The sequence below is a fragment of the Etheostoma cragini genome, chromosome 11 (assembly GCF_013103735.1).
Source record: "Etheostoma cragini isolate CJK2018 chromosome 11, CSU_Ecrag_1.0, whole genome shotgun sequence".
NCBI lineage: Eukaryota > Metazoa > Chordata > Actinopteri > Perciformes > Percidae > Etheostoma > Etheostoma cragini.
In genome coordinates, this window is record NC_048417.1 from 13,644,344 (window position 1) to 13,660,387 (window position 16,044).

The window sequence follows — 16,044 nt, forward strand, 5'->3', positions numbered from 1 at the left end:
CCCAGAAAAACATTAAAAAAAAAAAAAACAGTTAACAAAAGTTTATCCTTGTGAAATCCGAGTCAGTCAATCAGCCGTTACAAAGCAAAGACATTCACAAAAGAAGCTTAGTGATTTTATTAAAACCATTCCATGCATCGTCCCCTCTTTTAGCAACTAATGCTGGGGCCATAAAGCCTCTGCTACTTTTCATATCTGTCAATACATTAACGAGGTACATTGGCCCCATTAAGCTCTAACCTGCTCGCCCCTCTGGGGAACAAGGGCAGCAGGGAGAGAGTAGGCCTGCCGATGATTGCTCTGTTCTCCACAGAGCATAGCTTCCCTTTAATCATCTCCCTTTTTCATACTTCTCCTGACGTGGCCTTTGGCAAATCACAAGCGCAAACTCACCACTGATTCATTAATATTCTATCATATTTTCTCACTATGGGATCATTGTGTGATACATTTTGCTCACTCTAATACACCATATTGGGACTGAGCAAATGGTTTGAGGCAATATTAGGCAAAATGGGCCACTGATCATGTCCTATTGTTTATTGACAGTATGTAAATATTGCATGAGCTACAGTAATGTGTCATTTATGAGAGAAAAGACCTGGTCATGCTGTGTGAAATATGAACAAAAATTAATTAAGCCCAGTTAAGGTTGGGCTTTGACAACACCTCTGTGTTGGCTCATTTTAACAACTGTGTTACCAAACATGTCCCTAAAACCACAAGTACGGTGGATGACAGGGGCGAACGCCCTGCAACTTAAGAAAACACATGTATAGATAAAACACAAGCAAATTAAGAAAACATCTTTATTAATTTGACAACCCATGCGTAGCATTTAGAAAACACGCTGCATATACACACAACACAACGCTGCATCCAGTTTACACAACGGAAGTTCTTTTTATTTTTTTAAAGACATTTTTGGGGCATTTTCAGCCATTATTTTTGATAGGACCGCTGAAGAGATGAAAGGAGAGAGAGGGGGGGGGGAATGGCATGAAACTAACGGCCACAGGTAGGAGTCGAACCTGGGCCCACTGCGTCGAGGAGTAAACATCTATATTTGGACAGCCACTCTACCAACTAAGCAAACTGGCCGCCAACAACGGAAGTTCTCCAGGACTTTGGGGGAGCACCAAGTGGGACAGGTTGATTTTTGACCTCAATGAGAGAGAGCGAGAGAGAGAGAGAGAGAGAGAGAGAGAGAGAGAGAGAGAGAGAGACGGGGCACGTTCATTCTCAGAAGGCTGCCCATCATAGATTTAGATGATAGATTGTAAATATTAAGTCTATGTTAACACCACACATAGATTTCCTGTACTGAGGTCAGTTTGCCAATGCTGCTGTATTTCACCGTTCTTGTTCCTGCTGGTGGTGGAATTGTTGTCAGTACATGTTCGACATAATCCTATTATTAAAGGTTTGTCTATTTTTGGGAAGGAAATTGGAGTAACTCAACTACTGGACGATACAGCTCTCTTTTTGAGCAACAAACATCAGATTAAATATGCTATATCCCAAACTGACCAATTTTCAGCTGCTTCAGGTTTAACACTTAACAAATCTAAATGTGAAATTCTATGTCTGTATCAGACTGAAGAGGAAAGAATGTTTAATATACCTGTTAAAAAAATTAATAAATATTTAGGTATTGGTGATAATAATATTGGTGATAGTCCATTATAGGTGACTAAATGGAACGTCAGCAACTTAATTTTTCATCTAAACTAAAGAAGACTAAAACAAAACTGAATTTGTGACTTCAAAGAGACATTTCTATTTTAGGAAGGATTATTTTAACTTAAGCAGAAGGGATTTCAAGATTTATCTATCCTGCCCTCTCTCTCAACATGTAAATACATAAGTACCATATTTACAAATTTTGTTTGGAAAAACAGACACCATCATTTAAAAAAGCATTGCTCTCTGGTTCTGAGGATGAAGGTGGATTTAAACTTCTGGACTTTTTGGACTTGAATTACACCTTCAATGTGAAATAGTTGAAGCAATGTTTGAGAGCACCAGAGTGTTTAAAGGTACTTTATTCCCAATAACATTTTTAATAATGTAGGTGGTCTTAATTTTTTGTTGAAATGTAACTACAATATTACAAGATTGTTGTTAAAATTATCCCATTTTTATCAACAAGCTCTTTTGGCATGGAAGCTTTGTCATTCCCATAACTTTTCTCCACACAAGTCTATCTTGTGGAATAATGAATGCATTACTAAGAGGAACAAGTCACTCTATTTGCAGAAATGGATAGATAGAGAGATTATCTTCGTAAAGGACCTTTTTGATTGTAATAGCCAATTACTTAACTATGAATCCTTTCTCAGTGAAGGCTTTCCGAATAACTTTCAAAGAATATAGCTCAGTTTTTTTTTACCAATAAGCACATTAGAAAATGCTTTCTAATTTTAAAGAATATGACACCTTGTGGGAAATATTTCTGGAATTCTCATTTTAATTACATTAACTGGCATAGGGCGTGGCTTTTTGATATTGTATCTTGAATAAAGTGAGGGAATTACATTTGAAAATATTGCATAAAACAGATAATACAAACTTTTTTTATTTTAATATTCATGCCAGTTGACAATCATTGCAGTTTTTGTAAGACCGAGTAAGAATCGTTAACTCATCTTTTTTACGGTTTTGTATTACATTCTGAAAGGGTTTTGAAAATTATAAGGTTTCTAAAACAACACATACAATCACACTGGAAGGGAAACATATTATTACATATTTTGATTGTAAAGATAGAAATGTATGTAATATTGTTAATCTTTTTATTTTATTAGGGAAGTTTCATATTCATGAATCAAAATTCAAATTCTAGACCATGTTTTAACTATTCCAAATTCAAATTGACATGTATTTTCATTCTCTTAAATTAGTAATAACTATATCTGATATACAGTATACTCCAACCTATTTAATTAAGAACATCTGTTGTCAATATCATTAGCAAGGTTTGTAAATCTGTCACATTTTTATTTATATATTTCATTTTTTTTGTTTTGTTCCCTTCATGGATCCATTTATAGTGTAATTAATACTTCTGTTACTTGGTCTCATATTAAGGTGCAATCTCTTTCTTTATAATTTTATGTTTTGAACTGGGATGACTGAATGTTTGTAAATTAATCTTTAAATTAAAAATAAAATAAAATAAATATGAACTCTATGTTTAAGAAAAGATTTCTCTCGTTTGGTGGGCGTGTCTCTAGTTTATTGGCCAATGTCACAGAGGATACTCAATCAGCAGAGACGTGTCTGTAAACTTGTGGTAATAAAAAGGCGGAGCACTCTCTCCCTGCGGGGTCGAAAATCAGCTGTTCCACTTAGCGCTCCCTCTAGAGGCCTGGAGAACTTCCGTTGTGTAAACTGGATGCAGTTGTTTTGGGGATTGTGTGCTTTTCTTTTTGTATCATTTCTATATTTGCAGCATGTTTATGCATTTGGTTGTGTTGTATGTAGAGTTTGATAAATGCTGCGCATGTGTTGTGAAATTAATGAAGATCTTTTCTTAATTTGCTTGTGGTAAAGTGTTTAAGTTGCAGTGCGGTTGGCCCCGTCGGCCAGCATACACAAGGGATAGCTGCAAGTTTAGAGTAAAGCAAGAGTCATCAAACCTGATTAAATTGGCCTAAAGAGACCAAAGTTGTTGGTTTGTAATTATGCGTTTTACAACATAGCTTCTGCTATTTTTGGAACCAGCAATATCTTTTTTCTTGTTTGTGTCTTCTTTTTTTTCAAGGTACACAGAGATTCACTGTCACATTAAATTGAAGGCATGATAAATTATTTCATGAAGATTGTTTAAAGTTGAAAATGAAGTTATGCCTCTAGGGTGTCAAAGACCTGAGTGAATAATTCAGCTTTCTCTCACTAAAAGAATCAAAAAGAAATTTGACAACTCCAATACAATGTACTTCAGCAGTTATATAAACTAACTTTATTGTTCAAGGAAGCAGTTTTTTTTTTTAAATCTTAGGCTATGTGTAAGACTGATAAAATGATAAATACTCTTCTTTATTGACTCAATAGTATCTGTCTCCCCTCCCCACTTTCTGTCAAATATACCATTAAGATGTACATTACAGCAGTTCCGCTAAAGTTCAAAACCCAAATCAAAACAAATGCAAAATAATGGCCATTTTTGAAATACAATAGAATTTCCCTTTATGTCAGGTATCCACTCCCAGGAAGCAGCATACTAACAATCTCACAGTGCTGTCACTGACAGTGCTGTCACCAGGAGATATAAAATAGATATATGCACTGCCACCGCTGACGCTTTCTCCTGATGTCCGTTTTAAAGTCGTAGAATTCTGCTGTGGCAGATTTATGCTCAGACATAATCATTTGTAGTCAAACAAGAAGGGCGGGCGGCTCCAGCTGGCAGTTGAAAAAAGAGCAATGGCCCACAATGATGCTAAAAATGAATTTATCTTGATCACATGTAGTGTAGCTTGGCAGCAGAAGTTTGACAGAACCGTCATACCCAACCACGTTTGCAAATGTTTATGCTGTTTTCTAAGTATAATTTGCTTTGGTGTACCATTCCAGGACTCCAGACTGCAACCAAGTGCTCACAATTTGCGACCATGTTCAACCTGCAAATTTGACTATTTTTTTTAGCACAAGTCTGCAAGAGTTGGCCAATGTGTGTGAGAGAAGGAGGGCTGTGATTGATTAGTCGACTGTGTGGGTAACATCATCTACACTTGCTGTCTCACTGTTGTGGCTTCACAATCATCGCCCGTAAAAGTCAACCAAGCAAAACATGCACATGCTAATGCACAGCACTGTTGTTACCATGTTTCCGTCAAAATCATGATGTTGCCGTCCATAATCCATTAATGAGTAGGGGTCCGCAGCTGAGGTTCATTTATTTTCTTGCCAAAGTTCATACATTGGCAACATCACAGAAGGCTTGTATCATTAAAAACTGCATGTGAACTTAAATTAAACAGCAACACATTCTAGTTTTTGTATTCATAAGAAAATGGAAAAAGTTGCAGGTCGATTTAAGATATGCGCCCCTTAAGTTTCTAACTGTGCACCTAAAACCTTCAGTTATGGACTACAGCACTCCCCTAGACTGTAAATATTAATGGACAACGCATCCAGTTTGGCGAATTACTGCAAAGGTGAAAGTGCCCTAAACCTGCATTCTATCTGAATTCCAGCAGGGGGCGACACATGCAGTAGCAAAAGGAGGTCTGTTTATGTAGAAGAAGAGAAAGTGACCCACTTCTCACTTGATTTATTACTACCTCAGTTAACATTTTCATAATGAGTTTATTGTCTCAATTGCTAGTTTTAAGTCTTCTGCAACACAGAATGACGTTAAGTTTTTAAATGATGGTCTCGTTGATTTTAAAATTGGCAATAAAGCAGGAGGTTGTTTAAGGGCGTGGCTATAATGTTAATGCCAGTGAAAGTGTGTAACATAACGTAGAGTGTAAGCCGCTCCTCCGTCACTCATCCCTCTCGTCTGAAATCATCACATCTGCAACCAGGATGGCGGCGCCCGTAATGGCAAACTCTACGACAGATAGCAGATCTCCACATACCAAAGGGTGATGTCACACATGCACTGTCCAATAATATACAGTCTATGAATGCTCCTAGTAAAAAACATTAGTCTGGAGCCCTGCCATTCCCATCTGTGTGAGTACTGCATGATAAACAGCTGGGCAATCTCTTTCTAGTCTCATCTATTTTGAAGTCATAGAGGGGAAATGTATTTGCTCTTGCCCTCTGTTGATGGATATTGATTGGATGAAAGCAGCCCACATCTATATGCACTCTGGTAGTTACCTGCTTGAAGCAACACTGCCAGTCTCCTTTGAGGTGAATGTTTCCAAACAAGGACAAAACAAGACCTGAAAAAGGGGGCACAACCGCTACTCAAAACATTATCACAGAGGTTATTTACTGGGTATGCTTAAGGCTAGCCAATATTATTTCTACTTTACAGAGTTTTTAATGTGCTAAAAGTGCTTTGGAATCCAGATGGCAGGTCGTGGATGAGATAATCCTGCTCTTTATGAGTAGACCTGAACCAATGTGGAGGACTTTATGATGTGTTAGACACCAGATTAAATTGCCGTGTCCAGGAACATGCACCCACAAGGCGTCAGCACCCTGATACTCGACACTGTGGCAGTTGATCAGTTGGTTATATGACCACATAGTGCACCCAGATTTAGAGAGAAGATTGTATTAGTTTTTTAAGGCTGGCTCAGTCAATAATATAACCTGATGAAGAGGCAGAGTTATTCTTACTGTGGCCTTCCTCCTTGTGAGAAACTATTCAGGCCTGTCCTCAAAGTGGTCACTGGTCAGGGACAGACTTATGGCATGGCCAAGGTTTTGGTATGAGCCGAACCAACTCCCTGACCTCTTTCATTTGATACGAATGCAGTGTTCTTCCTGGATCTCAATTACAAACTATTTTAATACAGACAGGAGCAGCAGTTGCCAGGGAAAATAAGTTGATTGAGGAGTTCTCTGCCCCTTGTGGTTTGGTGGTAAGACCTGCTGCAGAGTCTATGATTAGATTGAACATGCACTAATTTAGCTCAGACTTGCAGCAGACGGATTTGCTCTGTGTCAAGCAGCGGCGACATCCCCAGATTTTGCTTGCTTGGAAAAAGGACTAATTGGTAATTAAACCAGATGCATGTCTTATAACTAGAATGAGACGGAATGCTTTTTTGTGAATGCGACAGAACCAGCTGACAGAACAAACAGCTGAACACAGTGGTGCTGTGAGCGTGATGCTTTTTTGAGAGTAAACGTTACAGACAGTTGGACCACTTTTTTTTTTTTTTATAAAGGCAGATAGTACGTATAGGCATCATCCCACCGCCAGATAGGAGCTTAAGCTGCTGACATTGTGTTGTTGCCAGGAGTGTGACTGCAGCTTGAAAGCCAGTGACACGTCAGCTTTTGATCTTAGAATAGGCAAGGGCATCTGAAAACCACTGGTCAAAGTACAGTTCACTCACATGTTTGTGCTGAGCTGAAAGGAACGGGCTGAAATATGTGCCAACAGAAACTGAATTTGAATAATTTCGTTTTTATCTGAATTTGGAATGCTAAACTTGAATTATTGCATTGAAAAACTGAATCTGAATAGTGTAGCTTGAAATTGAATTGAACCTCTCCAGGAACCATCACCTTATCGTGGTGGAGAGGTTGGTGTGTCCCTATGAACCCGAGGGCTGTGTTGTCCGGAGCTTTGTGCTCCTGGTAGGGTCTCCCATGGCAAAGTGGTCTCAGCTGAGGGGCCAGACAAAGACTGGTTGAATCACAGAGAGGGAGATAGAGTGACCCTGCCCGGAGGAAGCTCGGGGCCCCCGTTTGGAGCTAGGCCCAGACAGAGGGCTTGTCAGCGAGCGCCTGGTGGGCGGGTTTGCCACGGAGCCCGGCCGGGCACATCCCAAAAAAGCTACATGGCGCCTATCTCTTCATCCCATGGGCCCACCACCTGTGGGAGGAACCACTGGGGGTCGATAAGCTGCCAGATGGGTGGCAGTGAAGGTCAGGGACCTCGACGGACCAAACCCGGGCAACAGGGGCTGGCTCTGGGGACGTGAAATGTCACCTCTCTGTGGGGGAAGGAGCCTGAGGTTGTATGTTTTGGACACTCGGGTGAAGAGAGGGGCGGAGCTGTCAGCTGTTCACCATCTGGTGGTGAGTTGGGTCAGGGGGTGGGGGAAGACTTTGGACAGACCTGGCAAGCCCAAAGAGGTAATGCAGGTACATTGGGAATGTTTGGAGGAGGCCCCTGTCCGACAGACTTTCAACTCACACCTCCAGAAGGGCTTTAACAGACACCATGTTCCCACCAATTTCTAAATCTCTGCTAACGTTACGCATATACAGTAACGGTGTATAAAAAGAGACGAAAATGCCACCGTGATGTATCTACGTTATTATTAGCAATTTGCACCAGCATTAAAGCGTTTTAGCTTTACATTAATGTAACATGTTAACGGTGACAACAAATGTACAGCAAACACTTAAGATACTAAGAGTTAAATGATGTTTGCGCCTTCAGCGATGCCACTCCAATTCTGCAACTGGGAGCTCGAAAGATACACATTGATCTGCGCTCGATTGCTCTTCCTTCATCCTTCAAGTACCTGGATGTCTGTCACAGTAACTTGGAATTGAATTTTTTAACTAAATTGGAATTATGATAACTGAATGTGAAGATATATAGAGTTGAATTTTCATTGATTTTGATTTCATAGATTTCAGTTCCAAACTATAAATTAAATTTCAAACTATACTATACAGATTCAGTTTTTCAATGCAATGATTCAAATTAAACATTAAACTTTCAAGTTATGTGATTCAATTTCAGTTTTTCAATGCAATTATTCAAGTTTAGCAATTAAAATTCAAATATAAATTATTCAAGTTCAGTTTCTGTTGGCACATATTTCAGCCCATAGAAAGATGGCAAACATCTGCCACCATCTTCACCGAAAAAAAACACAAGACCTGCTTGTGTGCGCTCAAATACAAGAAATATTTTGAATATCTGGATAAAAAGACCTTAAGCCTGCTAATGCCTTTATCTCATTCATTCATACTGTTGTTTTTAGAAATAATTATTCTTTGGCAATACTTCCCAATGTTTGTCCATTCAAGCTGATTATGTATTTACAGTGGGTAAACATTGTTCTGTATATCCAGTATGTTTGTGTGGATTTTATTTGTGGTAAAAACAAATAAACAAAAAAGGTCTGGATCATGGCACGCTAAGCTGTGTGACCTGTAATACATTATGGGCTACTTTTTAGTGCTGTTTACTGCTGAATTAATCTTTGGTTTTGAGCATTATCTGTTTAGTAAACATCCTGTTTTCCTGTTCCTAAAGAAACAGACCAGGGACACAGAGAGAGAAGAACATTACAGATGATTGATTTGTTACATGTACGATTAAATTAATTCTTATTAGAAGATGAATCATGTACTAAGTGGCAGAAAAATTAAGAGCCACTGCCATCATGCTCCACAGCCCATTTCCATTGTTTTCTTCGAGGAGAAAAGATGGGAGAGGACAGATGCTAAACAGTCCAGGGACGTCTGAGCACACACTGTTATATCACAGTTGAAAGAAAGACCAGGGGCTTTAAAAAAAAAAAAAATAGGAGTCTTGTCTAAGATCACGGGTCAGCTAGCCATGAAATCTTCACTTTTACTTAGGACTGTGGTAACAGGAACAAAAGCCCAAAGAGAGAAGAGACAAAAGTCATAGCAAGGGGGCAGAGAGAGAGAGAGAGAGAAACAGCATGGAATAATATATGGTTTGTGACAGGAAGCAGGTAGACGATGGAGAGCCGAAGAGAAAAAAATATAGCTGAGAAAACTACACCTTGCTGCAGTATTTTATCCTCATTAAGTTAATGCTTAATCATGCATCTCTCCTCGTTTTCGCTAAGTCACAAGAAAAGACAGAAACCAACAATGAGTTAATCCTTTGATTATCTCTGTAGCCAAAGCTTCTCTGTGCCATGGAGCTGCATTTTTGTCACTAAATATGAAAAACATAAATTAGCCAATCATGAGTAGTCTGTTTCTTCCTGACATAAACACGACCACTGTACTTAATTTTGAGTCAATCCCACATATAAGTTTGGCTGTCATCTAGGCTGTTGTAAATACTCACCTGGTTACCAATTGTGTATTAATCCAGTACTGAAAATAGTCCCAAGCAAAAGCAATACTTTTTTTGATAGTGGAACTTTATATTTGTTTGTATCTTCAGTAGGAATCAATGGGTTGAGGCTGAATTCCATACATGGGGTTGGGAAGTCAGAAAGTATTTAAAGAGAAAATAGATCAGTGTTAAGTTTTTTTTTTTCAATGTTATTTGCCGACAGGATTGAATCTGCGATACTTTAGAGTCAGTTAAAGTAAAGTGTTACACTCATCCATCAGATGGGCAAATTAGTGATTTATTTAGTTTATGCGATAATTTGGATCAAACCATAAAGGTAAACTACAGTTCATTTTAAAATTTTAAAATCACAGAATTTGGATATGCGACCATAATCACAAGTGGGAGTGTGTTTGTCTGTGTGTGTGTGTGTGTGTGTGTGTGTGTGTGTGTGTGTGTGTGTGCCAATATGTTTGTGTGTGGGGTAGGGCTGCACAATATGAGGAAAATGTCAAATTGCAATTATTGTGACCTATGTTGCCATTGCAATATGATTCATGGATATTGGAGGGAATGATCAATGTTTTGGATCATCATTCTCATTTTCACTGAAACACAACTAAAAATTTGCTATAGTCATGTAGTGTGATTTTTGCGAGAATCTGTGCCAAACAAAGATGTTTTCCTTTAGTCTGTAGGATAGGATTTGTAGGCCCAGGATGTCTCTGCAGCCTCACAATACTTCCTTCAGAATGGTTTGACATATATTTTGCCTTTAACAAATATTAAGCCCCCCTGCAATTTGGATATGGCACTAGTCCATATTGCGATTTTGATAAAAATGCGATTAATTGTGCAACTCTACTGTGTGGGGTAAAAGAATAGTCATATTTAAAACATTCTATTCTATCAGTGGAAGACTGCATTCACTAAAACACACCTGTACAGTTATTGCATATTTACATTTGTTTCCCCCAGCACTTGTAATACCTTAAGATGAATATCTTGACAAAGTTTTAATATTTTACTTGAGCTCATGAGGTCCTTTCAAGGAAACCCTTTTATGTAAAGCAAATGGCCATGGCTTGCACATCCAGTGAGTAAATGTTTCTATCAATTGCCTTGTCAGCCCTTATCACTGAACCAGATAACACACACTGATAACTTTAATGTCGTAAGGTATTTAAATAGCTATCCCACTTCATGATAATAGTCAGTGTTAGAATATCACTGAAAACAAATGCACTATGATATTCTACACTGGAATGATACTTTCATGTTTAAACTGTAGATTGTTTGTATGTAAGTCTTTCATTGGTCTTTCTACTTCATACTGTTTCCATGGTAATTACAAGTCTTTCTGTTATAGACCACATGGAGATCCATATGAATGTAAAGTTTGATGTGAAAGAAACTTCTTTAGTAAACGTCTCATCTTCTCTCTGTATTTTCTTTCTGGTTGCTCATCTGTCTCCCCATTTCTCAAAGACATAGTGCCATCTAGTGGACATTGTAGCCGGTTGCATGCCATGGCTGCTTGTTGCAGTTGTATTATTTATTCATGGGCAATGCCCAATGAAGAGAAATGCAGACTTTTCCCAGAGACATATTTATTATTGTGAGAAAAGGCTTATACTTTCTTCTTCTTTTTAAACATGTTTTGCTTTCAGCATCATACATGTTAAGGCATTCTGGATCAATCAAGTACTAATATTTAATTTTCTTTTTTCAGTTTTCATCTTAAATTTTTATATAACTGCTGAGGCTATGTGTGTGTTGTCGTTGGTTGAAATGGAAAGCATTCAATCACTCTGTATAATGGATACATGGCTTTGTGTGTCCATACTGCACATTATAAAATTATTAAAACATTGTTAGTCATCTCAGCCATTATATAAGTTGACTGTTAATCTACTTTCAGTCACATGAAACATGGCAGTATCATGTTTAGGAAAGGTGCTAATTTTTGTCATTCCCAGTTCAATTCACACTTTTTACAGGTTCTTGCCTGATCCTGAGAAAAAAAACTGGGAATCTCTCACTTGTTAAACTAAACTTAATGTTTGAGGTAAAGTCAAACATTGCCAGTCAATCTCTTGCATTGAGTGCAGCCTTTACCCTCTGGGCAATATCAGAGCTGCTGAAGTGCTTTGGCATCAGTGTGACAGGATTAACACATCAAAAGCAGAGTTGGGGCCTACAGCAGCGTCACACAGTCAGTACAGCACCTTTCATGTTCTGCTCAGGTTCACTACAATTTCACGTAAGCCAACAGCAAGTCAGTTGGAAAAAGATAATGGGGCCAACCTGCTGCTATCAGGCTTTCCCTCAGCTTCAGTGAAATATGTCAAATTCTGTGTTTGATGAAAGATTGGAGTTCAACGGGCTCAAGTCAGAAAACGATATCTGACTGTGTCACATGGCCGGGATGCAAAATAGCATTTAAGTCTGACATTCAAGATTAAATTATTGCTGCGAGCCTGCATGGTCTTACTTTTCATGATGCAAATATTTGATAGTCAACAGGGAGGGAAAATTAAACCCAAATCATTTTGGCGGAGTCGGAGAGAGTTAAGATGTCTCAGGGTTAAATCCTAAGGATTTGTAATCCTTTTGATAAGATGTGGTAATAAGTGACACTGGGGCAGTTTTAAAATTAGTTTAGAAATGAGCTGTATACTGAGTAAGGGAGAGTTTTTTTTTAAAAGACTAAAGCTCTGTTAAGACATAAATGCTAGATTTGTATACCTTGAATCTGTCATTAAGTATACATCAGACACTTCAAGGATATCTTTTACCGTCTGCATTTTCTCTCAGATGATTCTGCAACAGATATGTGGTAATTAGGAATAGTGATGTAATGCTTTGGGGGCTACAGCTTAAATAAAGGAATAGGGAATGTTAGGTTTGTTATTAACATTTAAAAGAAAAGGCCTCATTCACACTACTAAATTTCTTTCTAATTTTCTTGCTCGAAATAAATAATGTTTGATTAAAGAAATTGTGTACAAATGTGCATTCGATTATTGTTTTTTTTACTTTTTTTTTTGTACATGTTTCCTGTATTATGTACTCTGCATATGCATCATTTTCAGCTGCAAATGCTATATTGGACCAAAGACTGGATATTTTTTTTTTTTTTTACTCCCATGTATAACAATACCTGTCTTTGCTTAGGTGGTTGACATAAAAGAGAAACTAAAGCTGTCAAAGAAATTTTGGTCCAATCTGCCTGAGGCTATGTGCATGGAGGACAGGGTGACCGCTGGAAATGCCAGTGATGACGAGTGCTGGAATGGACACACCAAGGGCAGGTGAGTTCACCAGGGCCTGGGGGCTAACACAGGCTGCTATAAAAGGTTATTAGAAGTCCAAAGTCTGTTCAACCTGACTAATGTTAATCAGTCTAATCCGAAAATCAAAGACCAGATTACTTACTTTCCCTGAATTAAACTAGGCTGTGCAAGAGCTTGGCATACTTTGACCTTTGTTAATCAACTGAACAAATAAAAATTGGTCCCTAAAAGACTTAATACCGTAGTTGATCACTCTGGTTTGCATTCACCCTTTACGATAATTACAATTGCTTTTTTTAATGCTTTTTGCATTTGTGTCAATGTTATTTATGGAATTGTGTTTTTTCATGCCAGCATAGTGTGTCCCTGATAATCTGATTTCTTTTTTCTTTTTTTTTAAGGAAAGTATTTTTTCTCCAAATGCTCGCAAGCATGGGATCACAGTTAATAGATGTGTGCTACATTTATTCATATCATCAACTGTATGATCAAAAGACTTTATTCATTCTTATTTTTAATTACCCGAATAACTCTTAAAGCTGATCATTCAACCCTGTATATTGGTATTGGGTGTGGAAGATGCTGCTATTTAGGTCAAATACTGCCAAAACTGTTTTAACCTCAAATAGCCACTTTTGAGTGCAGTATGAGAATTGACCCATGGCTTAAACAACAAAATATGTGTGTATCAGTCACTCTTTCTCTAGCCTTCTCTTTGTTTTTATAGATGTAGGAGAATAATCTGCACGTGAGAGAGCTCAGACTCTTGATAAGTTTTTAATGCGCATGTCTATTTTCACAAATATTCTTTCTGATTGACTAATGATCTTTCACTGGATTCCTTGTCCTTTTAACAAGCTCCTTGTCAAAATAAGTTATTACGTTTATTTTATTGTATGTATTAAAGGTACTTCCCTGAAGTTCAAAAGGATGGACTGACCAACCAGTTGAATAACCCTGAGGTGGGTGTGGACATCACCCGCCCAGACACCTTCATCCGCCAGCAGATCATGGCTCTGAGGGTGATGACCAACAAGTTGAAAAATGCTTACAATGGCAATGATATCTACTTTCAAGACTCAAGTAAGCAACTTGTCACTTTCCTCATGCACACACGTGACAACATGTAAAAATAATTTTTCCAAATCGTTTCAGTACTTCATAAACTCGTAACAGGGTGAACAGCACTTCTGCATTTGCTTTCTGGCTCTCTACCGGCTATAACCGCACTATGTAAATTTTCCAGATCGGGTAGCGGATCTGTAGTTCAAATGAGACATAATGGGACAATTCCGCTTCCAACCTGTAGGGGGACAGAAGCAGGAAAAGTTATTTAGTGTTGCTTTAGGGCAGGAAATATGTAGTTTTCGTCTGACCATTGGTCAAGTTCATGCCTCAACCTGCCACTCATCTTTATAAGCTGTCTACTTTGAAATACCTAACCTTGAGTCAGAGGTAATCATTATCAGGAAAGCCACAAGAGGCTCTGAAGGAGCAAATAACTAACATTGGCAGTGTGTTAAAAAAAACATGATGGTCCAGTTTTCTTCAAGGTAGGTGGAAACTTGATGAAGACAGCCCATCCATCACAGATTTAGGATTTGGTACAGTTGTATTGAGATTTACAGAGAGCAAAGACTTATAAGCAGATACAGACTGGTATTGTACTGTATATGGCATTTTATTGTTAAATCTCCATAAATAAAAACAAGGAGCTGAAAGAGACTTGACTGTGGAAAAGGTTGCACACTGAAGCTTTAAAGCAACAGTTTAGTTGTTGTTAATTGTTGACTTATGGTTTGTCAGTGATGTGCTCATGGCTTGTGTTCTGTTATGTTGTTGAAGGCGATGAAGGCAGCGGCTCAGGCAGTGGCAGTGGCTGCACAGAGGTCTGCTCCACAGACATGGTCACCATAGGTGCTGCCACCGAAGGCCCGGTGGTGGAAGCCGACCGGAGGGGGCCTGTGGATGACTCTGCCCCGCTCCGTGCACCCTCTGTAGCCCTGCCAACCATGCTGGCCCTCTCAGCCCTGGCACTGCACCGACAATGGAGATAATGCTGGAGGAACTGGCTAAACATGGATAGCAGGGTTTTTTTCTTTGTCTTTTTTGCAGTTTTTGTATTCAGGCAGATTGGAGCTACAGTCAAACAGACAGTATTTAGGCTGCCAGCCTGGAGGCTAGAGGAGTCTGCTCTGAAAAAAGAGAGCAGTCATGCATCATGATTTCCCACTTTCCCAAAGATCGTGCAGTGCCAACCTTAGACTTGACATTTTATGGCATCACTTCACCATCTAACAATGATGCCGACAAACTCTGTTTCAGAGATTCCTTGCACAATGGCAGGTATTAATGTAGGTCTCCATGTGGAAAAATATAACACGCACTTTGTTTGTTTTGATATTTTTCAATGCAAAAATTGTTTGTGTTGAAAAATGTTGAGAATGTGGTTATTTGATTCATCTGAAAGAGGAACAATACGTTCAACATGTGTTAACATTATATTTTGAAACAAATACAAAGGATATTGACAGAAAATTCAGGAACATATGGTTTCCACCTACAATTTTAATTGAATCCTTGTTTCATAGTCATTAAATCATGTGCCAATTATTGATTTATGATGAGAAGCTATTGAATATTCATCAAAGTCCTCATAAATCTGTGTTTGTTTTTAGATCAGTGCTGCCACTTCATCATATGTTTTACAGTAATTTCAACCATGACCTTTTGCGAGACAGTCGGTTAAGTATATAATTGGTTGGTCATGGATCTGCTCTGTTCAACTTTCGCCTTGTGCTAGAACTCACATTTTGTTTAAAGAGATAAGATTGACATTTATATACACACATTTGCCTTGCAACCTTTTTCTGCAAAATATTCTCATATCATACTGTTTTTTCAAGCTTGGCTTTAGGAATAGACAGCTGGGACTGAATTTATATGGAGCACTTTATTACCACGAAGAAGGTGCCACCAATATACACTCACCGGCCACTTTATTAGGTACACCTGTCCAACTGCTCGTTAACACTTAATTTCTAAGCAGCCAAT

General features: G+C 38.4%; 1 protein-coding gene across 1 annotated transcript in view; it reads left to right on the forward strand.

The window, feature by feature from the left end:
- Nucleotides 1-15,970, forward strand: part of LOC117952781 (glypican-6-like) — an 82,662-nt gene extending 66,692 nt beyond the window's left edge. Inside the window, exons 7-9 of the mRNA XM_034885308.1 lie at nt 12,872-13,008; nt 13,898-14,073; nt 14,836-15,970. Of these exons, the coding sequence (XP_034741199.1) occupies nt 12,872-13,008; nt 13,898-14,073; nt 14,836-15,047 (525 nt within the window). The 3' untranslated portion in view covers nt 15,048-15,970. The remainder of the gene's footprint in view (nt 1-12,871; nt 13,009-13,897; nt 14,074-14,835) is intronic.
- Nucleotides 15,971-16,044: the final 74 nt, after the last annotated feature.